The 21,970-nt window shown below is 46.6% G+C and overlaps 2 protein-coding genes across 3 annotated transcripts in view; one reads left to right on the forward strand and one right to left on the reverse strand.

The window, feature by feature from the left end:
• The window catches only part of LOC138624625 (B-cell lymphoma/leukemia 11A-like), a 33,865-nt gene extending 27,118 nt beyond the window's left edge, over positions 1-6,747 (reverse strand). The window contains exons 1-2 of the mRNA XM_069704962.1: positions 6,584-6,747; positions 3,431-3,823 (exon numbers count right to left, since the gene is read on the reverse strand). Coding sequence (XP_069561063.1) covers positions 3,431-3,823; positions 6,584-6,638 — 448 coding nt within the window. The 5' untranslated portion in view covers positions 6,639-6,747. The remainder of the gene's footprint in view (positions 1-3,430; positions 3,824-6,583) is intronic.
• Positions 6,748-8,972: 2,225 nt separating this feature from the next.
• cep170ab (centrosomal protein 170Ab) lies at positions 8,973-21,839 on the forward strand. Of its 2 annotated transcripts, none has more exons than XM_069704966.1 (20): positions 8,973-9,079; positions 10,439-10,509; positions 10,740-10,886; positions 10,957-11,046; positions 11,668-11,746; positions 11,948-12,006; positions 12,482-12,644; positions 13,146-13,274; positions 13,441-13,884; positions 13,980-14,350; positions 14,416-14,541; positions 14,641-14,773; positions 15,486-16,937; positions 17,107-17,350; positions 17,596-17,704; positions 17,912-18,073; positions 18,505-18,593; positions 18,947-19,040; positions 19,973-20,024; positions 20,192-21,839. In XM_069704966.1, the coding sequence occupies exons 3-20, from the start codon at positions 10,782-10,784 to the stop codon at positions 20,455-20,457; spliced, it is 4,167 nt and encodes a 1,388-aa protein (XP_069561067.1). In that variant the 5' UTR covers positions 8,973-9,079; positions 10,439-10,509; positions 10,740-10,781; the 3' UTR covers positions 20,458-21,839. The 2 variants fall into 2 exon arrangements, with proteins under 2 accessions (XP_069561067.1, XP_069561065.1); XM_069704964.1 differs by having other exon boundaries at positions 10,743-10,886.
• The last annotated feature ends 131 nt before the right edge of the window (positions 21,840-21,970 follow it).

Raw genomic sequence — 21,970 nt, forward strand, 5'->3', positions numbered from 1 at the left:
CTTAATCCAACAACAAAGGCTGACAAATCTCCACAGACAACATTTGTGGGTGTTTAGAAGCCCGGCTGCAGGAAACACAAAATGTCCTCTATGAAAAATTCATCCTTAAAACCATTTCTGTTCACCTTCATTAAAACTTAGTGGAGCCCAATGCCAAAAATAGGAGCGATTTCTATCAAAGCCCAGAGCGACTGTAGGATCGAATTAGAGTCAGTTTTTACAGACAATGGAGCGCTTATGTTAAAATATTAGCTGGCGTCCGATAATTACAGCCGCATGCATCTGTGCCTTTTCAGTATCAATTAAAGTGATCACCGAAACAAAGGCACCGCGTGTAAAGTTGCAGTGACCCACATGCCTGCACACGCACACACTAAGGACACAGAAAGATATCAGGACCAAGGAGCCTCACACACATGACACGCACTGCTCAGCCCCCCATACAGATACCCAGTGTGTATGTACACTAGGGAGTTGGACAGGGGGAGAGGGGAAGTGTGTGTGTGTGTGTGGTGGGGGGTGGAGGAGAAAGGTGGCACGGTGCCAGTACGAAGTCTGCTAAATACCTTTGTCTCCACGACATACGGGGAGGAACAGGACAGGCAAGCTGCTGCAGGAAGACACACAACAGTCCAAGAGATGAGGTACCAGAAATACTGTTTGAATGTTTTTCCTCATCATAGAGAAATAAAATAGGGGTTGGGAGGGAGGGGGGGTGGGGTGGAGGGGTGTTGGAAGGTGGCTGCTATAATTGACTCAGTATCGATTTAGAGTCCAGGTTACAACGCGGGCGGTGCGCTGGAAAGAGGCAGAAGTGTGAGATGGTGGTCGATTTGCACAGCTACAATGGCCTCATTAACACACGTGGCTACACTGGTGAGGAGGAGGAGGCGCTGGTGAGGAGGAGGAGGCGCTGACGCCGGCGAAGAACACACAGGGAAGAATAACGGAGCAAAACGAGCGCCAAGATGTCGTAGAATCCAGCAGAGACAAGATGATTGGTAAAAAAAAAATACTAATTATGGTATTTAAAGAAGTCTGTGTACAGTAGTGCAGTTTTGTTTCCTTAAATTGCAGCTATGAAGAGCATCTTGTTCTAATCAGTCAGACCATCATTTAACAACAACCACATTTTAGTCCATGAAATAATGAATTTGAATGCAGATAAACTCTATGAGTGAAATAAATGCTGTTTTTACGGCACACCGCAATCACTGAGTTTTGTTTTGAGAAAACCATCATCTGCTCTTTTTTTTTTTTTTTTTTTTTTTCTGGGCCATCCATAATCTGCAGACAAGCTCCGATGTCCCCGTGCATATCTTAAATTGTTTATCATGCAAATGACGGCGCACAGGCTGCTCTGCCCTCCTTACGGCCCACAGCTCTCCAGACTGCGGACCCCAACCCCAGCTGCAGCCATAAGACTCCCAGACGGCCTCAGCTGTCCCACAGACAGACAGATACCGAGCAGCTTCATCTCCAGCTCCTGGGTCTATTACAGACTGCCCCCCCCTCCCCCAAGTTCAACCACCCTGGGTGTCGGCTCCCTTTAGGTCCGGCAGCTCCTTTCCTTAACCCCAGTCCGAGCGCTCGCCTTTATAAACTGCTGCCCGCACGGAAATCCATCTGTGTCGAATGATATTTCAGGAGGAGGAGGAGGAGGGGGAGAGGTGGGGGGTGCATTTTGGTTTTGAGGGTTTGCAGTGCAGCGGTATACGGTACATCTTTAAGGGTGGAAGGTATAGGACACTCCCCGAGAGTGGACTGGACACGACGTGTAGGAACAGCAAGTATTGAGACGCCTCGGCTCGGTGTCGGCTCTGACTGAGCAGGGTGAGGGAACATGGCAGCTACCATATGGAGCACGGGGTGGCGCGCTGGCACTGCCAGGACGGGTCCATCAATCTTGAGACGAAGAAAACAGAGGTGTGTGGGTGGGTGGGCGGGGGGGCTGTCTTACATGAATACGTGACTGATGTGTGGTCGCTCCTGCATCTTCTGTTTGACCTAAAAAAAACCTATTGTGAGTTAATCTCCTCCTTATCTGCGACGTTGACCTGAGATGTTATATTAGGGCTGTAAAGAAATCGGACGAAGTGTTCACAACAGGATGCAATCTTCCTCTGACGGCAACCGCATTTATCTATTCATCATTAACCCAAGTAAATCCTGACTGTTACACAATGTCCAGATACACAGGGCCTATAAATAAAGCTCCGCGCGCGTCGCTGGTGACCTTCTGATATCATGTGAACTCCACGATGATCTAAATGAGCAAAGAAAAGCATGTTCGAACAGCTGACAAGGCCAAGGGGCATGTCAGCTGTGTGTGTGTGTGTGTGTGTGTGTGTGTGTGTGTGTGTGTGTGTGTGTGTGTGTGTCCGTATCCACGTGTGCACAGATGTTGAACTAACTGCACTAATGAACAGTGGTCATTCTGTTTGCGAGAGGGCTAACTAACACAACAAATAACAGCCGCCATCTGCAGAGCCGGAGCGCCGGACGTTATCGACGGCCGCTCTACACGCGTTTTAGTTCAAATTAAATCACAACCGCACCAGACGACAATCAGCACAATCTGGGCACGCCATCCGATCTGTTATAGGAAAATGAATAACCGCTCCAAATGGGCTGGTCCAAATCAAACCCCTCTCTATAAAACCCGCCGTGAGGGACACATGCTTGTTTGCACAGCGACTCATGTTTTCACTACGGCCTCATTTAGCCCCCGTGGACGACCAGCAAACCAACCAGCCGCCTTAAGAAGTCCTTAATTACTCAAATCAAGAAAAACACTGACAATTAGTGGCCGTACGGTTCCTCAAATAAACACTTCTTCCTTGACAGATCAGCATAATTACATTCTTTTCTATCTCTTTTTAATTTTAGCATCAGAGGGAGCCTCTGCAGGCGCATATTTGAGGGTACAAGAGATATGGCAGTGTAATAAGCCAGGGAGGGATCGGGATACATCTCTCACCACCACATGAGAGAGGATCTGGAGTCCACAGCATCGGAGCACATCTGTGATGCAGCAACAAACCAAACGAAGTCCGTCTCTTCTGTCTCTGGGTCTTTTTCACTGTCTGCAAACGTTTCCCTTTTTCTCACAATCCCTTTCAGGATGGCTGGTCTTCATATGGGTGCATGACTCAGCTCAGGGAAATTCACAGCTCCTAAATGTAGCAGCAGATATTTCACACTCTGGTTATGCAGATTGGATACATCCTCACAACCAGCAGCAAAACCAAGGAAATCTCAGAGAACATTTGTTCTCCTCTGAAATAAACTCTCTGTGAACCTCAGAAAGCGTGACCCACTCCAAACACCTTTAGACGTTCAGAGACTCACTTCACACTTCTCTTTCTTTTCCCCCTGCTCATCTGTTTACGTGTGCATGGCAGCCATTTTAAGCTCCCCGTGTGTTTACCTGTGATATTCTCCTGCTTGGGGATTATTCCTTGCAAGGGTGCAGATAAACAATCCTCATCCTGCGGCGACACCTGAACAGCCACCTCCACAGGTTGATGCACCCTCCGAGGGTGCTGATGGTGGGTCCGCGAGTGCGAGGAGGACGTGGAGAGGGGCGAGGCGAGCGGGGAGGACGGCGGCCTGTCCAGAGGCTTGTCCGTGCAGAGGCTGCCGTGGCACTGCCTCCGCTTGTGTTCGATGAACAGCAGGATGTCGGCCAGGGGGAAGCGGGAGTGGCACTGGCCGCAGGTCAGCAGGTCCTGGTCCCCTTTTAGGGGCTCGCCCTGAGCCACTCCCAGCCTGGGGGAGTCCTGAGAGACGTCTTCCGGTAAAACACCTGAGAGCGGCTCAGCTGGAGGAGCAGACGAGAGAGAGGATGGTGACATACAGTGCAGCGAGAGGCTGTAAACAAATGTGTCCCATTATGGAGTCTCACACTGCTACAGTAAATGCTTGCAGACATCTAAAAGAACAGGGTCAGCTTGTGTAATGTGTTTAAAATATTTTGAGGAAGGAAGCAAGGAAGAGAAAGAAAGACGGCTTCGATAAGGACTGACATGTTCAGCTTGCAGGCAGCAGTCAAACGATTAAGTTGCTTGACCCTCTTTATTGTGCTGCCAATCTCGCTTTTTTAATGAACCTAACACCTCTGAGAATCAAAAAATAGATTCTAATTTGAGTTCAAGATGATTGGACCCCATTTCGTTAAAAGTGCTGGGATCTCGTGAACCAAGGTTAGACATTGAGGGGTTGGATGTGGAGTAGGTCCCTGAAGTACCGGCAGAGAGAAGAGAAGAGAAGAGAAGAGGAGAGAAGAGAAGAGAAGAGGAGAAGAGATGAAAAGAGAAGAGAGGAAGAGAGGAAAAGAGAAGAGAGGAAGAGAGGAAAAGAGAAGAGAGGAAGAGAGGAAAAGAGAAGAGAGAGAGAGGAGAGAGAGCATTTTACAAGAAGTAATCTAACCACATGGTAAACGACATTGGGCGCCCCGACTGGGATGTCGAGATAAGATGTGATGAATTCTCGCCGCCGTTTCAACCTTTAATTCTATATCGGGTCAGATGAGAAGGTGGTGAGGGACTATGCCAGATAGGCCCTGTTACTTGTATGTTCGACTGCATTAAAGATGAGAGAATTCGCCCCTATTTTTACTGCTGCTTATCTTAACCAGCTTATGCCACGGACACAGACGAGGTGTGTGAGGTTGGGTTAGGTGGAAAGATTTTCTTCAAACCAAATAATCTCGTTTTGATGCCAAGCAAGAGTGATGTGAATAACTTTGAAAACTAAAATATAATCCCTTTTTCAGACATCTCCACCGTGCCAGAATTTAAAGTAGTTCAGGCTCGGTGTTTCCCACTGAGCTGCAGCAGCAGGTCTGTTTCTCCATCAGGTAAATCATTAAGGCCTCTTCCTTTGCCATTTTACACCATTACGACTCCCTGTAATAACAGTGGATCAATAATCTCTCTCCACTTTCTCTTTCGAAATAGCTAATAGTACATTTTTTGGTCCATTTTCAAATTAATTTAAAAAATCATTCGATCTATGAGTCCCTCTCTCTGCCCGTATAAATATGTAATAGAGTCCATTTGCAACATGACAGCTCACAATTAAGCTCCAAAACAAAATTATGCAAAGTGTTATTATGCAGTCTCAAGTATTTTGTCATTCAAATTAAATATACGAGTGAAAACCATGCGAAAGTAAACAATACTGATGAGGGTCACAGAAAAAAAATAAGCACCTGCACCAGTAAAATATCTATGTTTTTATGAATCATGGAAACAGACCTAGAATTTCTTGTCTTTAAACACACTTTATGTCTGAATCCTCTTTGAGTATGTTCAATATTTTGCTTTTGTTTATGTTGTTCTGCCCTTTAGAAACATGCCTGAGCTTTGCAGGAAACATCAAATATACAATCACCTTTTTTCTACAAAACGATCCTCTGCATTGGGCTGGTCAAGCAGCTCAGGCATAAAGTGGATCAAGTTCAAGTTCATCAATGGCCTATAGGACTCCAATCATATTGCGCCCCCCACTGGCAACCCCCTCCGTCAATTATCCGGCAAATGAAGGAATACATGTCGAGAGAGCGTAATTGGTTTCGACCGAAATTGGAGCAGCATGCAGCGACACGTTTACTTCACGAATAATTCAGGACAAAAGAAATACGTGGGCTCTTAATCTCCGCTTTAAAACTTACATTTAAACAACCTGTGAATGTGGAGACGTCTCCACGTTCACTGACGCACGAGGAGTGTATTGATAAAGCAGTTCCTGCTGTCATCGGACAAACGGTGGGACATAACTCTCCTGCAAACATCAAATGTGTCTCAGAGGGCTAAAAACCTGCCGAGCAGCCGAAATCAATGCTCTGACTTTTTTTTTGTATCACACGCGCGTAAAAACACTTTCCTGCTTTTGCTCTTCGTGGTCGTAAAAGCAGCCCTCGTGCACGGAGATTCCTGCGTGTTTAATACGACACACATCTCTGAATGTCTCCAGATAACCTCCCACATTTACAATGCAGAGTTTAAACAGCAGCCGCGAGGAATCGGTTGCAAAGAAAGTGCATTCCTTGTCGGTAACGCACACGAGGTCTCTGCGCTGTGGACAAGTGTGGAAACAGCACTTCTCTGCGTCCTGAAACACAAACACATCCTCACAATAAAAGCAGAAGAAGCTGTGGGTCGTAGTGCTGGAATGGCTTCACGAGCTGCACATGGAAACTTCTCGGAGTGCCAGCAGCTGAGAGCCTCCGCTGCCTTCCTATAGCCAAAGGTCTCTGGCCATAAAGCTCATGCATGCCCTTTAATGGCGAAAGAAACCTTCAAGGCTGCGTTATACAAGCGCTCACAAACCCAAGTTGAAGCTGCCTGTCACGTTGTTTCGAAAGTTTCACCGGGAGAGCCCCTGGTGATTTTTAAAGAGAACCTGTAGTCCCGGATCTGCTTGTAATTTCACTGAGGACGGCGGTGGGTCCGTACGTGGCCGTATCCGACCCATTCAAATTCCGCGAGGAAGTTGCCCTGAACCAAACAACCGGAGGAGGGTCGCTGAGAGGGGAAAGCAGCAACATTAAGTCAAAATGCGATTCATCTCCACTTACGCGAAAACTCCCGTTTGCTCAAGTGCTGGGGTTTGCCTTGCTTGCGGCGAGACATGTCGGTTTAGTGGCGGCGTCTCAGCTGAGTTCACATCGGGAAATCCGTTCCTACAAGGTAAACTCCAAAGGAAATGTCTTCATTGATGCGTCTGACATCCAAATAGGAAAGAAGGGGAAAAAAAAAAAAAAAAAAAAAAAAGACCCACAGGAGCTGCGGATCACACAGAGGGTGAGGCGGAGCGCGCTGCGGGCTGTGCGGAGCTCTTCATGACTTTTTCGCAAAGAGAGACTGATGGGGGTCCGGTGGAGCCCCCCGGAGCTGCAAGTTCAAGTGCGGACGTGACGTTCCTGCGAACTTGAACGTCAGGCGGACCGACTGAGATAGAAAACATGGGCAGGGCGAAGGCGGCCAGTGGGAGGGGGACCAGCCGCAATAAAAACCAATGGACACTCATTATGGACTACCTATGGAAGAGGTGGGGGGGAGGAGGGGGAGGAGGGGGAGACCCCGAAGACACCAATGGACGAAAAGGATCAAGGGGGTTGGGCTAAGAGAGAGAGAGAGAGGAGCAGTGAACCAAAGAGCAGAAAGCCTCCCACATTCATGTTTGTCACTTTATTTTCATGCTCATATGAATATGCAGCGCGTATGTAGATTCACAGACTGCATTATTATATGAGCACAGAATCAAGTGTTTCGTGGTTAATTGAATGACTTTTTTTGGTTTAATTCCCATGACAACATGAGAATCTAAATCCGTGTTTACGTTTGAGCTTTTTGTTGCGTTTGTTTGATTTCTCCGCTTTCTGGTTTGAGAGTGGGAACATCACAGACATGAAGAAAACTTTCAACTTTAAAAACACACTTGGAAAAAAATGGATTATTTACAATCAAAAGTCTTTTGATTTACAGAATAATTTTAGTTTTAAATGTGTTAAATTAATTATAATTTGTGAGTAATGCAACTGAGTCCATCAGTGAAATCTGTGAAGTTTCCAGATAAGCAGAAACAAAACCTGCTAAACATTTAAAGGCTTCACTTCGGCCTCCTGGCCATTTGGGGCATTAACACACTGCAAAAAAATTAACTTATGGTCACCTCTAAAATTCTGTTATTGAAAATAGGCAGAGCTTATTGTAATTGTTGTAATTGTTACATAATATATCTGTCATTTTATAGTCTTTGCTGTGCAGGTGTTTGGATTTTAAATCAAATACAACCAGGCCATTTTAGATTTGAAAATTTTGCACCAAAAGAATTCAAATAGTTCAGGTAAAGGTACATTTCCTCTGCATTGGTTGTTTGGGTTCTTTAGTTTAATCTACAAATAATGAAATATTGCCTTAAGCCATAAGTAAAACTATACATATATATATATATATAAATGCAAGCTTTTCCATCATTCAGAGACACCGCCAGGGATTAAAGCATCATGAAGTTTGGCTTCACATTAAATGATAGGCTGATAATTACTGTGATGAAACCTTAAAGGAGCTGAAACGGATTTCTGTCTTATCTCACCCTATTGTTATAATTACATAATTACGTATTGTCAGAAATTATCTGAACAAATGGATTGTTTTCTTTTTAATATCTTCACAATCATAATAGATTAAGTTATAATAGGCGTAGAGTTTGAACCATGTTAGTCACATATAGGTTATAAACTCCTCGTCTTTAATTATTATCAGTTACTAAGATATCTGTGCTGCTTTTTCTGATTGTTGGTATCCTGAAAAGTCTTGGTTTACTTTTATTTATTTCATGTTTTCAGTTTGAGTGTCATGATTTTATTGATGCCGTGTTAATAACCCCATTATTGATCCGGTATCATTGGCTGCACTCACATCACAGTTTAGTGCTTTGGCGCCATCTAGTGTTTCAATACGAAACTGACATTAAATATATAATCATAAAGGTGTTTGTTGTGTGTCCAGATATAATGATATAAAGCAGCTGAGCTGGGATTGTAAACAAAAAACCTTCCAGGTTTGCACTTTTTTTTAAATTTTATTTTTTAATCTTTTGATTGCAAACTTTAGTTCAGGTGTGAAATATAAATACTGCTCCAATACTTGGTTACATCATTTCTTTTAAAGGCACAGAAACAAATATCATCAAAACCTAAAATATTGTGTACAATAATAAGCATTTTCATATATTCTATTTTACAAAATGATACCATCATATAGCTTTTATTCTTACTATGGGTTTGTATAGAAAGTTTATATAAAATAATGATACATGAACGGCTGTATTGTTTGTAGGCAGTCATTGTCCAGAAGCCACAATCACCCATCTAATCTAATATGGGCCACTCATGGTTTGCTGTCAGTGTGGCATTACATAACTTCATGTGCTCTTCCTGCACGAGCGCGCAGCGCCACCGTGAGGCCAAGACGTGGTAACGTCGAAGGAGCTGGGCTGGGCAGCGGGCTGGTAGCAGCGCGGTTCATAATCCTCCACACGTCGGATGCTGATGTCCGCGGAGCCCCTGGTGAGACTCTTTTCTGTTTCCGTGTGTGTTTGTGGGAGAAGCTGCTCCGATGCGTTTCGCTGCTTCCTCGGCTCGAAGGATGGAGGCGGTGAAACGAGCATCGCTGTCTCTGCGACAACCGTCGTCCATGTAGCGGCCGAGATCCGTGGATGCACGCGAGCAGACAGCCTCCACAAACCCTTCAGTTGGCTTAAAAGCACCTGTTTACTATCGCGGTAAATCTGTCTAAATCAGCAGGTGGCCCGTTTGGCTCCTGAAGGCGCGCGTGCAACGCTGTCCTGAACGTGAGGGATCAACGTACGCTTCAGATGACAAGTCGGTGATAAGAGGTGGACTCTCTGGAGCTGCATTTATACCTTCATGTGCACGATCTTTGTCTTTAGATGGTGGGAACGGAATATCCCTCACTGCTGCAGAGTACCGTTATCAAACCGGTTCCGTGACGAACACCGGAGTCAGACGTGGCCTAAGTGAGCTAATTTTCAGGCTCTGTCATTGGCCCACTTCAGCCCATCATCTCGCACGCTCAGCTCGCGTGTTGTCATCTTGCAAAGGAGATTCATATGAGAGGAGATGAAGGCGTGTGTGGTCAAGTGTCTAAAGAGGAGATCTGGGCCACTGAGAGCCAGGCCAGAGTGACAGGGTGATCCAGGCGTCCATATATAGAGGGGGGTTGGGGAGGGGGGGGGGGTGGGGGGTAGCAGTCCGGTCCGGGATTGAGTTGATGCACAAACAAGGAGCTTCAGATATGACAGAGTATGCGTAATTAAAGCCCACTAACCCACCTATGGTTCCTCCCAGAGCGTGAGTCAGCACGGCCTGTGTGTGTGTGTGTGTGTGTGTGTGTGTGGTGATGATGATGATGATGATGATGGTGCTGCAGAGGGAGAACCGGCTGTTTGTTTCAGTGAAAAGAGCTCTTGTGCTGTCTGTGAATCCTGAGAGCTGCCTGGAAGTCATATGAGAATCATGTGGAGCAGAAATGTTGGTTTTTTAACGGAAGATGTTTACCGCTCTCTTTATTTTTCCTGTTTCTGTCACTTCCTGCTTCTTTCTGGCCTTTGTGTGCTTTAAGTGTGTGTGTGTGTGTGTGTGTGTGTGTGTGTGTGTGTGTGTGTGTGTGTGTGTGTGTGTTCCGTCCGTCCGTCCGTCTGTCCGTCTGACTTTCTGCATTGCATCCAGTTGAACTATCTGTCCTAGTGCACATATCATTATCTCTGCCTATCTGGATGCCGGTCTCATAATTCCTCCCATCCTCACTTCCCCCTCTTCCTCCTCTTCCTCCTCTTCCTCCTCTTCCTCCTCTTCCTCCTCTTTCTTCTCTTTCTAACGTCTCCTGTTTGTTTTGTTTTTTTCCAGAGGATTTTGGTGACGGGGCGACTCAAACTCAACTGTTCACTCGGGGAGTTTCGTAGGATGCCTGAAATTCTGTAAGCTGTTTCACGCTTAAAGTTTTCCTTTCATGTTGTTTAGCTGCTCTGGAGTGACGAGCATGTCAGTGTCCTCGGGTGATGACCGAAATAGCTGCCGTGCATATGACACACAGATGCTGCAGTAATTTGCTTGCTGTAATTGCATGAAGTTTCGGTCACGCCTGTCAGCGCCGTGAGAACCGGATGTCTCCTCTGATCAAAGGGACCAACTCTGTCCTGGTTTCCAGCAGGATGCGTTAAGGGGTCAAAGGTGAGCGAGCGGAGCAGAGATGAGTCTCACTTCCTGGTTCCTGGTGAGCGGCGGGGGCATCCGGCACCGTCTCCCCAGGGAGATGATCTTCGTGGGGAGGGACGACTGCGAGCTCATGCTGCAGGTAAACTGCTGCGACTCCGCGGCCAGATTAGAGTGGATTACAGTGATTGACTGGATGTTGTGTGATTCAGTCCCGCAGCGTGGACAAGCAGCACGCCGTCATCAACTACGAGCCGAACACGGACGAACACAAAGTGAAGGACCTGGGCAGCTTGAACGGGGTGAGCGTGTTGTTGGTGTCTTAAAAGGACCTTTGCTAATTATTTCTGACAGTAGTGAAGAAACTTTGTCTTGTCTGTGAGTATAAACCTGATTATGTCATCAGGGTCATATGGAACAAAATCTTTTGTTTTGAAACTTAATCAGGCAGAAAGGGTTAAAGATGCTCTTTGACTGTAAATTGTTTTGTAAAACTAAATGAACAGATTTGGTATTATTTCCATATAAGTTTGAGTTTTGATCCAAAAATTACAACTCTGTGATTCCCTGAGTGGAGCTAAGTTTATTATTATTATTATTATTATTATTATTATTATTATTATTATTATTATTATTATAGCTAAGAATAAACACATTTGTGTTTGTACAGATGTATGTCTTCACATAGCACATGCGTGCAAGCGCTTTACATAAATGCAGTATTAAATATTCAAATTTACATTTTTAAAATCAAGACATATCTGTGCAAAGAATAACAGAAAAAGTCCCGGATTCTGATTAAACATTTGCAGTTTGTTTTTATGGACATGGCACAAAGAGGACTGATGTTTGAGAAGAATAAAATTTGAAATGTTAGATAATCTCACCTTTGAACAACCAGATTCTTTTCCATGTGTTTGCAGACTTTTGTCAACGACGTCAGAATACAGGAGCAAATCTACGTCACGCTGAAAAGTGATGACAAATTGAGGTTTGGATACGATATCCTTTGAATATGTTCTTGTGTTAAGTGTCCAACCCAGTGACACGCAGCACAAGGTCAGTGAACATGGACGTCAGTGGAACTGGATCTGCTCATGAATTGCTCTGAATGCTCATTGTGCTCTGCATGCTGCATAATAGATGAGGCTACCAGTGCTTGTTTCTCATCCCTGCAAAGTCTTCTGCCTTAGCCCGTCTCACATACCAACCTGTTCACCGTGGTGCGAGGAGAGCTGCATATTCCCGAGGAGGCGCTCAAGGTTAGACAGCATGCTGTGCGCTGGAAAAAACAACAACTGAAGTTGATATGTTTGCGGGGAGGGTGAATCTGCCTGCTCAGAACAGGACAGGCCAGAAAACTCTGGCACTTTTTTTTTTATCGTTAGTTTGTAGAAATACCGTAGAGTTGGAGTCTAATCAGAGAGATCAGAGAGTCCCGCTGAACTGGGCAAAAACTGCTTTCCAAGATTGATGAATCTGCTGTTTCATCACAGCAAACCGCCCAGGTAGCTGCGGAAAAGACAAGATTTCATCCTAATGAGGCAGTTTATATTCCAGCGTTAATATTCAGCATGTATTTTTAATCATAAGCTATGAATACGATGTTTAAAAAAAAGAAAAGTATACAGTATATTTGAAGCTCAGAAAATAGAAACAAAATGTAGATTAACTTTGATATCTTTTTTAGTTTTAGTCTTTTCTAAAGTGTCCTCGTTCCTCCTTCTCTTTTGTCAGCATGAGAAGTTGAGCAGCCAGCTGCAGCTGAACCAGAAGAAACCTGCAGAGGCAGAACCACCCAAACCTCAGGTGAAACCCTCCGAGGCCGCCGCAGCGCCGTTGGGCGACGGAGCCGCCGCCGAGTCCTCGGAGGCCGGCAGGGCCGAGGACAAGACGACAGGTGAGCCCGGACGTCGACAGAAACAGGGCACATGTTGTAATATTATTGATATTGAGTATGATAAAGAAAAACATCTATCAGAAAATTAACTGACAAGAATTTGTATGATTGGTTTCGAATTAAAATGCCCACAGGACACACAACACAGGCAACTTAACAACTCATCTCAGGTACTTGTAAAAAATTGTAAAAAAAAACAACAACATTGTGACATTTTTTTCAGTAAAAAAATAATTGATGAAATATAAAAATGGCCTACACATAAATTAATAATGAAAATAACTGATAATTGTATTCTTTAAGTAGTCGTGAATGTACCGACCACTCAGCTCTTTTTTTTTAATTTTTTAATTTTTTTTAATCTATTTCGTTTTATAACTTTACTACAAAGTGGACAGCCGTTTGTATTTCCTGGTCTACACCTTTAACTTAACCCCTCAACCGCCAGGACCCCCCCAGCTGTAAAAGCATGTAGACTCACTAACCGGTTGGTTTTGCCAGGAGACATCGCAGCGTTGCACCGGGGGACGCCCCTCTACGGCCAACCTGCCTGGTGGGGAGACAATGAGCAGCAACCAGGGAGGCCTGAGGACAAGAGCCCCGAGCAGAAGAGAGAAAAAGCTGAAACAGGTATCAACACTTCTGCATGAAGATCACAAGAAATCTCCTGATGTACTTAAGGCATTGATTAGTATGCATTGTGTTATTTTAAATATCACAATTTAGCAATCAGACATTTTAATAGATTCACATTGTTCAGTGGTGCCACTAGATTTGTTTGCATTAATTCTGACAGACACCAAGAAAAGTGAGTCTGCTCAGCAAACCGCCTCCAGTCAGGAGCCGAGCTACTTTGAGATCCCGACCAAGGAAGCTCCTTCAGCGGGTAACGTGAGCGGCGACCCCTCCTCGCGAGAACAGGAGGCCGGCGGTCCCGCAGCTGCCGAGCCCGTCCACGGCCACGCCTCCTTCACCATCGAGTTTGACCCCGGGGCGTCGGGTAAAGTCACCGTCAAAGACCGAGTGGCCAAAGTGGGACCAGAGACCAGGCCGCGCCCTAAAAGGGGAGGAGTCGGGGAGGAGCTGAGTCCACTTCAGACCGCCATGGTGGCAGCGGAGGTGAAAGTGGCCGACTGGCTGGCTCAGAACGAGCTGCCGTTGGCTCTGAAGGAGACGGTCGCCGAGGAGGACGGGGAGAGTGTGAAGAGCGACGTGCCCGTACATCTGAGGAGCCTCAAAGGTGAGTGTATACGATACGTACAGATTGATACAAGGTAGTATTCATTTCACTCTGACCTGTCACCTTCTTCTCTTCCACACACACACTCACTCCAGGGAGTAAACACGAAGACGGCACTCAGAGCGACTCGGAGAACGCGCTGGGAGAGCAGCAGCGCGCCGCCGGCCTGGAGCAGCGTTCGTGGGGTCTGTGGGGCGGAGCCGGGATGAAGATCAGAGAAGGCCGCGCCAACGTACCGGAGGGTCTCTTCGCAGAGGAGGACAGTCCGGCGCGTCGTCGCAAGTCCTCGACCTCCAAAGCGGCAGGCGGACCGGCGGAGAGGCGGCGCGGCTCGGTGCCGCATCAGCCGAGCGGGCGTGACGAGTGCTATCACCATGGAGACGATTACAGCGACAGAGGGACCTACACCATCGAGCTGGAGAACGGAGATCACGAAGAAGAAGAGGCTCGGAAGCTGATCGACAAGGTGAGGAAGACGGAATATCTGTGATCGTCTTATAAAACAATGATTTTCACTCGTGTGTGTTTCAGGTGTTCGGTGTGGATGAGCAGTCGGGCTCCGTGTCCAGGTTGGGGAGCGCTGACCAAAGAGAGAGGCTGACCGCTCAGAGGTCTGCGACCGGAGACAGAGGAAAGCCTGGACGCATGGAGACAGAGGTGCAAAAGCAGGAATCAGTTTTTCTAGTCATGTATTCGTAGTTGTTACTTCATTTTAGGTCAACGGTTGATCTGTTGCTTCATGTTTTCGTGGCTCAGGTCTTGTCCGAGGAGCTGATGGTGGGTGGTCCTCGCTGGGTGTCTCAGTGGGCTACTCTAGCTGCCAGCCACATCAGGACGGACCCCGAGGGATCCGGAGGGGACAGCCACATCATGGTCACAGAGGACAGAGGCACAACATTTTAATGTCCCTTTAAAGTCAACTATTCATCCACTTGTTTATCTACTATAACCTTGTCACAGTACTTTTCTCAGTGTTTAGTTAAATACCGCCATGATTTAAGGATCCTGGTCATATAAAACTTTAGTATTTAACATTTTGTTAAATAAAGTCTGACCACAAGAGACAATTACAGAGTAAAAGATGAAACAAAGAAAGAAGAGAAGAGTCACAAAGCAGCTCTGAAGTTACACAGAAATCTGTCCAGTTAACATCAGATCCAGATCTCTGTTCCACCCGAGACTTGAGAATAAGAAGGTGCATCGTTGTGACCACAGCAGCTGCTATGTTCACATTAAAGTACGGTGACGTGTGCAACATGCAAACATGTTTCTACACCCGAGGAAACTTATAGTCAAAGTGCTTTCTGTTTTTATTGCATCCACCCTCTTTCCTTTTTCCAGACATCCTGATGTTCATCTGTTAACTTCCTGTTGCTTCTGGAATAACTGAGCAAATTCATCAATTTTTATAAAGATCATTACACACAGTTTTCATCTCGAAAACAATTGACAGTTCATTAAAGTAGAAAGAGGATTGCTTAATCAAAACTCAACGGAGATCACTATCAATCAATCCTCGTAGAATAACTCCCACCGCTGACGTGTGATGCACATTCATTGAAGAACTCACTTTACTAATAAAAGATTTTCTCTCCTTTCAGCTGAAATAAGTGAATCCAGCCACTCGGCCTCGTTCGCCTCCTCCGGGTACACCGAGCGGAAGAGGAGGACTTTACCCCAGCTGCCTGGTGAGGAGCTCAGCCTGGGGAGGAGGACGCCCGGCTCGGGCCTGCGTGCAGACATGGGGGAGAAACAGGACACGGAGCTGCAGGAGAAGGACAACCAGGAGGAGAAGGTGTTCCGAGGGAGGAACCCGCCCGGTCACGGTGGGAGTCCCGGTCGCTCGTCGCCGGCCAAATCGCAGGACAGCGGCGGTGGGAGGTCGGGTCATTCAGGAGTGTTGACCAAGCTCCCGCCTCGTCCACTGACCAGCGGGGAGAAGAGAATAGAGGAGGCGCGCAAGAGGAAAAAGGAAGAGGACAAAGCAAGGGAGAGTAGCGGGAAGCCGTTGTTGAGGCAGGAGAGTTTCACCGTGGAGAAACCGAGCGCCAACGTTCCCATCGAGCTCATACCGCGGATAGACGCGCTCACGGGCAGCAGAACTCAGAGCCGGGAGGCCGGCGTCGACGGCGCCACGCTGCACAAGGACTCCGACGCCGTGGCAGCTTTTCTAGAAACCACCGTGTCGGACCAAGGGGATCCCCCGAGTCAGTCCATTGAAGGCTCCATGTCACCAGAGTCCGATGTGGACACGACGAGCACAGTGAGTCAGGCTGATGGAGCCAGGAAAGTGGTCCAGAAACGCCGGACCCTCGCAGGGCAGCAGAAGGAGAGAACGATAGTGTGCTCATCCGGCAAGGGTCCGACTGGCAGCAGGGAGACGCATGACCGGAGGGTCAAGACCAGGACGTCCGCTCCTCCTCACTCCAGCCGCCCCTGGACTTCCCTGGATCTCACCGACGATGACGTCAACTCCAACTCACTCCTGTCAGACTCGCAGCCCACCTCCACCAAGGAGTCCAGAAGCTCACATGCTCGAGCCCAGACGGGGGTCACAACGGTGGGGGCCAGCACCAAGTCCAGTCGGGCTAAGATCACGCAGGCTCCAGCCTCCTCTGCACCCAGTAAAACCAACAGTGCCCCCAAACCTCGACCCACCAGGGCGTCCCTGCTGAGGCGAGCCCGGCTGGGGGATTCATCAGACACCGAGCCTGCCGATCTGGACCGGATGTCGGTGGCCTCTGAGGCCTCTACGGCCAGTTCCACATCCAGGACGGGGATGGCGAAGAGGGGACTGTCTCGGATTGAGGCTCTGGCACAACCACGGAGGGCGAGGGTGGGCTCGCCGTCCGCCCAGAGCGACTCCGAGGCCACTGTGACGAGGAGCAGAGGTCTGGGGGCCCGCAGCGTCGCAGGGGACTACGGCATCAGACAAGGGCCGAGAGGGTCCAACGTGACCTCGGTGTCTGGACCCAGAGCCAGAGCTAACAGCGCCTCCAAGCTGCCCGACAAGGGGAAAGGAAGCTCCACGTACGGACACGGCGCACCTGCATGTAAGTGTTTTCTAAATAGTGAACAATTTGTGGGCATGTTCAATGGAAATCCTGCAAATGATGCTTTCACAGCCTGTAGAACCTCCTTAAAAACCAACATTTACCTGAATAGAAAACATCAACCTGCATTTTCAGCTCCATCTGAACTCCACTGTTATTCCCTCCTCAGCCAATACTCGTTGGCGCCGTGTGCCGGTGGAGTACGCCTCCACCTCCGAGGACGAGTACGGCTCCAACCGCCACATTTCCAAGCGGGGTCACGCGCGGCCGTTCCCGTCCACTCGAGTGGCCCAGCTCGGAGGTTCGGCCCCGGCGACCCCGAATCCTGCCGGCCTGGCTGCCCTGAAGCAGCACTCCAGGGAACAGGACGAGTATATGAGAGACTGGACAACACACAGCGAGGAGATAGCCAGGTACGTAGGTGAGAAGTGCTTTGGTGAGTCACGAGAACGCTTCTCAAACACACTTCTGCTTCGAGCTGAAAGGCTGTACGGCTATTTTTACCTATTTAAAAAAAAGGTTTTTAAGGGTATGTAGTGCTGAAATTTGATGGTTATGAACTGTTGCATGACGTCTGTGAAATAATTATCACCAAATATAAAGAAGACAGTTTGATCTTTGCGTGTCAGAGGGTGATGTACTTGTTTTTGTTCATCAGGATCAGCCAAGATCTCGCCAAAGACCTCGCCATGCTCGCCAGAGAGATTCACGACGTGGCGGGAGAGATCGACTCCGTCAGCCCTGCGGCCACCGACCCCGGAGCTCTGGTGCATTTCATCACATTAAAAATAACCACAGCATCACGTGGCTTTTTCTGTTTGAAGGCTGTAACTCCTAAATATCAGAGGGTTTATTTTTGTACTGCGGCCTAAAATAACCCTGAAATTTGTTATCAAGTTTAAATTGTGTAAAGCTGTCAAATGAGAGGATTTGAATAAATATCATCTCTTTTCCATACATTATTCTTGTTTTAGTTGGAGGAGCGTGTGTTTGACGACAGCTTGGACCTGGGTGGTTCCTCCGCAGAGCACAGCGGCATTCAGGGAACCAACGGGCGGGCCGTGGAGCTTCGGCCCCGGGGCTCCGGCGGGCAGAGCTCCCGCTCCATCCGCCGACAGACGTGGAACAGAGACGATGTGAGTGACCACAGACATCCTGCATACGACGCCGCTCTTCAAAGAGTTTGAACCGTATTTCATCTCTGGTTAAGGTGCTACGCAACTTATTCTAGACTACGTCTCGTATGCAAAGTGTGAACTCTTGCAAGTTCATTTTTCTGCCTGGACTCTGACGGCAGTTTCCTGCTGTGGTGCAGCAGATTAGCACGCCTGTGTCACGTGTGCCACTAGAGGGAGCTCCACATATGCCTGTTATATTCACTCCTGAACAGATTCGAAGTCAGTGGACCAGTTCGTGAAGAGGAATGTTCTCATAGTCATATCTACACTTGATGAATGAACCAACGGCGTTGAACAGGATGTGTTGGCATTTTGTAAATTGCCCAGTCATTGTGTTAAAAGCGTTGCTATATATAATGATTTGTTTTTTTCTTTTCATCATCCATCAGGCCATCTTAGACAGTTTACTGTTGGCGTCTGTGACTCAGCTCTCCACCAGGATACGGCAGTCTGTCGACAAAACAACCTGCAAGATCCGGTGAGCGTCGCTCGACACGGCTGCGTGTGCTGTTTCTGTCATTGTGTGTATGTTTAATGCCTCCTGCGCTCAGAAGAAGACACACACGGCATCATGTGAGATTCCTGCTGGTGTTTTATGTTGGAACTGGGCCAACTAGCACAGTTTGAGTGACACATCACAGAGCTTCACTGCCAACCAGCTCCGTGTTTTTCTCATTAGGTTGACAACTCAAAGGCTTTTTAACACTCTTATGATCTGCAAACAACACCTGAATGAGATCTCTGTAGCAGTCAGCTGATACTTCTATCGACACCTGTATGAAGCGTGTTTTATTGAATTTGACTTTCATCTATTTTTGTAACAACCTCCAGGATCCTCTTCAAAGACAAGGACCGGAAATGGGAAGAGATTGAGACCAAACTGCAGGCGGAGCACGACTCGTTGCTACTGAAGAGCTCCAACAAGGTGATCGACGTGTCCACTTCTGTCTGCTGAAGAACTGTGAAACAGACTAGATGGGGATATTTTTAGCTACGCTAGCAGCTCGGGGAAAGGAATGACAACATTAGTGTGTGGTGCGGTCGATCAATCAGTCCTACTGCTCTTAAACAGACCTTTTGGTCCAGAGTGACATTTTTGGAAATGATAGATTGCTTTGAGGAAAAACAGACAGAGAAAAGCTAATTATTTTATAACAAAAGTATATTTGACTATAATACATTGACTGCTAACTCTTGCAAAACTAATTTGTACCGTTTTTCAAGTGTAAAGAAGTGCAGTGTGGTTGTTTTTTTGCAAAGCATTTGAATACCGTCACTGGAATTTTGAGGGAAGTCTAATCAACGTAATGTTTCTTTTTTGGCATCGATTGAATCAAATGACAGACTGAAAAGCGATGCGATATGTAAACAGGGAGGGAATGTTTTGCCTGAGAATTATTTATATCATTAAACATTTAGCTTTTGATTGAATGGGAATATTGCAACTCCAGTTCTTCCACACAATATCTGATTATTTACTGCAAGCAATCCGAGTGAGTGCTGTCAGAACTGTAGCTGCACGTGGGATCAAATCAGAGATACCATCTAAATGTTTCTCTCAGAGAATACAGTTGTTTTAATGGAGAACGACTAACGAGCTCACAGCTACAAAACTTCTGCCTCTCTGAGAGCAACAAATTCTGCCTTTAACTGAGTCTGGCCTGATGTGAACCCCCGAAGAGACTCACCAGTCGCTGCGCTCGTAAAGCATCAGTGAGTGCAAAGGGCTCAGCTCCAAACTTATTCCTGCAGCAACGGAGAGATTAATCGAGCTGATTTATTTGGTGCAGGAGCTTTCGCTCCCTTAATCACGCCATCTCAACCAGCCTTCATTTTTTATTAATGCTCTCTTAACAGGAGATTACAAACATCCTTCAAGACCTGAGGAGAGTGGAGAGACAGCTGATAGGTATGGATCTCAAGCTTCTCTTTAGTGTTCAGAACACACTAACTTCACACGAGCAGCCACGAGTGAACTAGTTCACAAAACGCAGACACTTTGCGCCGTGTTGTGTTTCTGTTTTGTACCACGTTGTGTTAGATTCAGACTGATTTCACTCGTTTGCTCATCTCCAGTGATCGACATGATGGTGGATCCAGACGGCACCCTGGACGCCTTGTCCACGCTGGGTCTGACCAGTCCTCCGGCGGACCGCCGGATCGGCATTGGGACTCAGCAGGGGTCGTCGGTGTCGCACCCCGGAGCCGAAGCAGCTTCCTCCGGCACGCTCTCGGCCTCCCGGCCTGAAGGACTCTCTAACGAACCCCGTGGATCCGCAGACCGTGCAGAGGTGGCGGAGCGAGACCCGGGGCCGCAGCCGAGCTCTCGATCCTACAACTGACACGTCAAGGGAACTGTTCAGAGCGCATCGTTTATATTGGACATATCCTGAAGCCCTCGGAGCAGAACTTGGTGCGAGCTTAGATGATTTTTTTTGGTTTGAGACCAGAGGAAGGAGAGTGATGCCTTTTCCATGAGAAAACCTGACTGTAAAAGTCCAACACTGTCGAAGGGAAGCTGTCGAGGATGACAGATATACTATGTGAAAAGATTACGGTACTAATTGCTATGACATCACATACAGTAACCCATCTGTGTTTTTGTTTTGCAGCTCATTCTTATAATCCAATATCCATGAAAACATTTGAGAAAAGGACAGATGCGATGTTAAAAGCTAAACTTTCTAAATCCTCTTTTAATGATGCTTTGGTTTAAAATCAGACTCAAACCCAAACTATAGAGGTGCAATGGTGTAAAAAAAAAAAAAAAAAAAAAAACACTCAGCAGAAGTGTGTGTGAAAAGTGTTCTTCTATCCTGCCATAGAATTATTTTTGCAATTGCAAAGCCTGTCTCGGTAATGATTTCCCCTCAGCCGCGGTGCTTTTATTTGCTGGGGAATGAACTTGGAGAGTACAGTATGTACCCGTGTAAATGTTTATTATAGTTCAATTTAAAACTTCCACCCATGCCTATTTTCTCGTGCTGATGTCATTTGAAACCAGTGTATCAAAGATAGAGCCTCCGTGCTGATGGGAACTATGAAATCCAAATGCATCTCCCAGAAAAGGTTTTTTCCTCGTTCCAAATGTATCTTGTCACAAGTGCCCGGGATCAAACAATCATTACAGTTGGAGATAACAGACGGTGCCGTGCGTCGGAGGCGGTGGGAAGGAGAGCGAATCTGTTTCTTTGCACATTTCAAAGCTGATATTACGTTAATATGAACCTCTGAGGGACCAGAACACGACGCTCCCCCATTCACGCTCCTTTATTATATGTTCATGTCTTTGACCAAAAGCAGGGTATAACGCCAGCTGTCTGTCGATGAACGGTTCCTCAAACTGCCCTCCGAGCACAAACCAAGTAGACCTCCGCGTCCTGCAGCTGCATTTTAACGTCAACGGTGCAACGATGGAAGGTGTAATGACTGTAGGTTTTCCAATGTCTTGCCTCATACCAATGTTTACACATGAATGTAACCTGATCAGAACTGTTGAATAAAATTTTAGTCAAAACAACTTTAATAAAGATTAAATAATTGCATTTTGTGCTCAGCACACTTTTTAGTTTTTTGTTTGAGCATTTGGATAATTTTTGTTTGGATGTTTTGTATGATTTTTTTTTATTTTTGTTTCCTTTCTATTGATGTTTGGTTAAATGTTGACCTTACAATATCTGTGTATTGTTTGTCTCATTTCCAATAAAATGCATGATAACCATGAGATAGTTTGTCTTTTTTTTTAAACATAAATTCTACTGGAGCAGTTTTGATAATAATTGTGTGAAAAATAAAAGTACATTAACAGGATTATTGTATTATTTCTATTTTGAGGCAATTTATACTCCCAGGGCA

The sequence above is a fragment of the Brachyistius frenatus genome, unplaced genomic scaffold (genome assembly GCF_029030835.1).
Source record: "Brachyistius frenatus isolate BFR_SWC_R1_liver_20210118 unplaced genomic scaffold, ASM2903083v1 Contig_53, whole genome shotgun sequence".
Lineage (NCBI taxonomy): Eukaryota > Metazoa > Chordata > Actinopteri > Embiotocidae > Brachyistius > Brachyistius frenatus.

Excerpts from the sequence above, each read along its gene's own strand:
- cep170ab (XM_069704966.1), top strand. The coding sequence starts at position 10,782 with ATGAGTCTCACTTCCTGGTTCCTGGTGAGCGGCGGGGGCATCCGGCAC. Across the intron at positions 12,645-13,145 it reads GGCCGAGGACAAGACGACAG|GAGACATCGCAGCGTTGCAC; the intron begins GTGAGCCCGGAC and ends TGGTTTTGCCAG. Across the intron at positions 13,275-13,440 it reads GAGAGAAAAAGCTGAAACAG|ACACCAAGAAAAGTGAGTCT; the intron begins GTATCAACACTT and ends TAATTCTGACAG.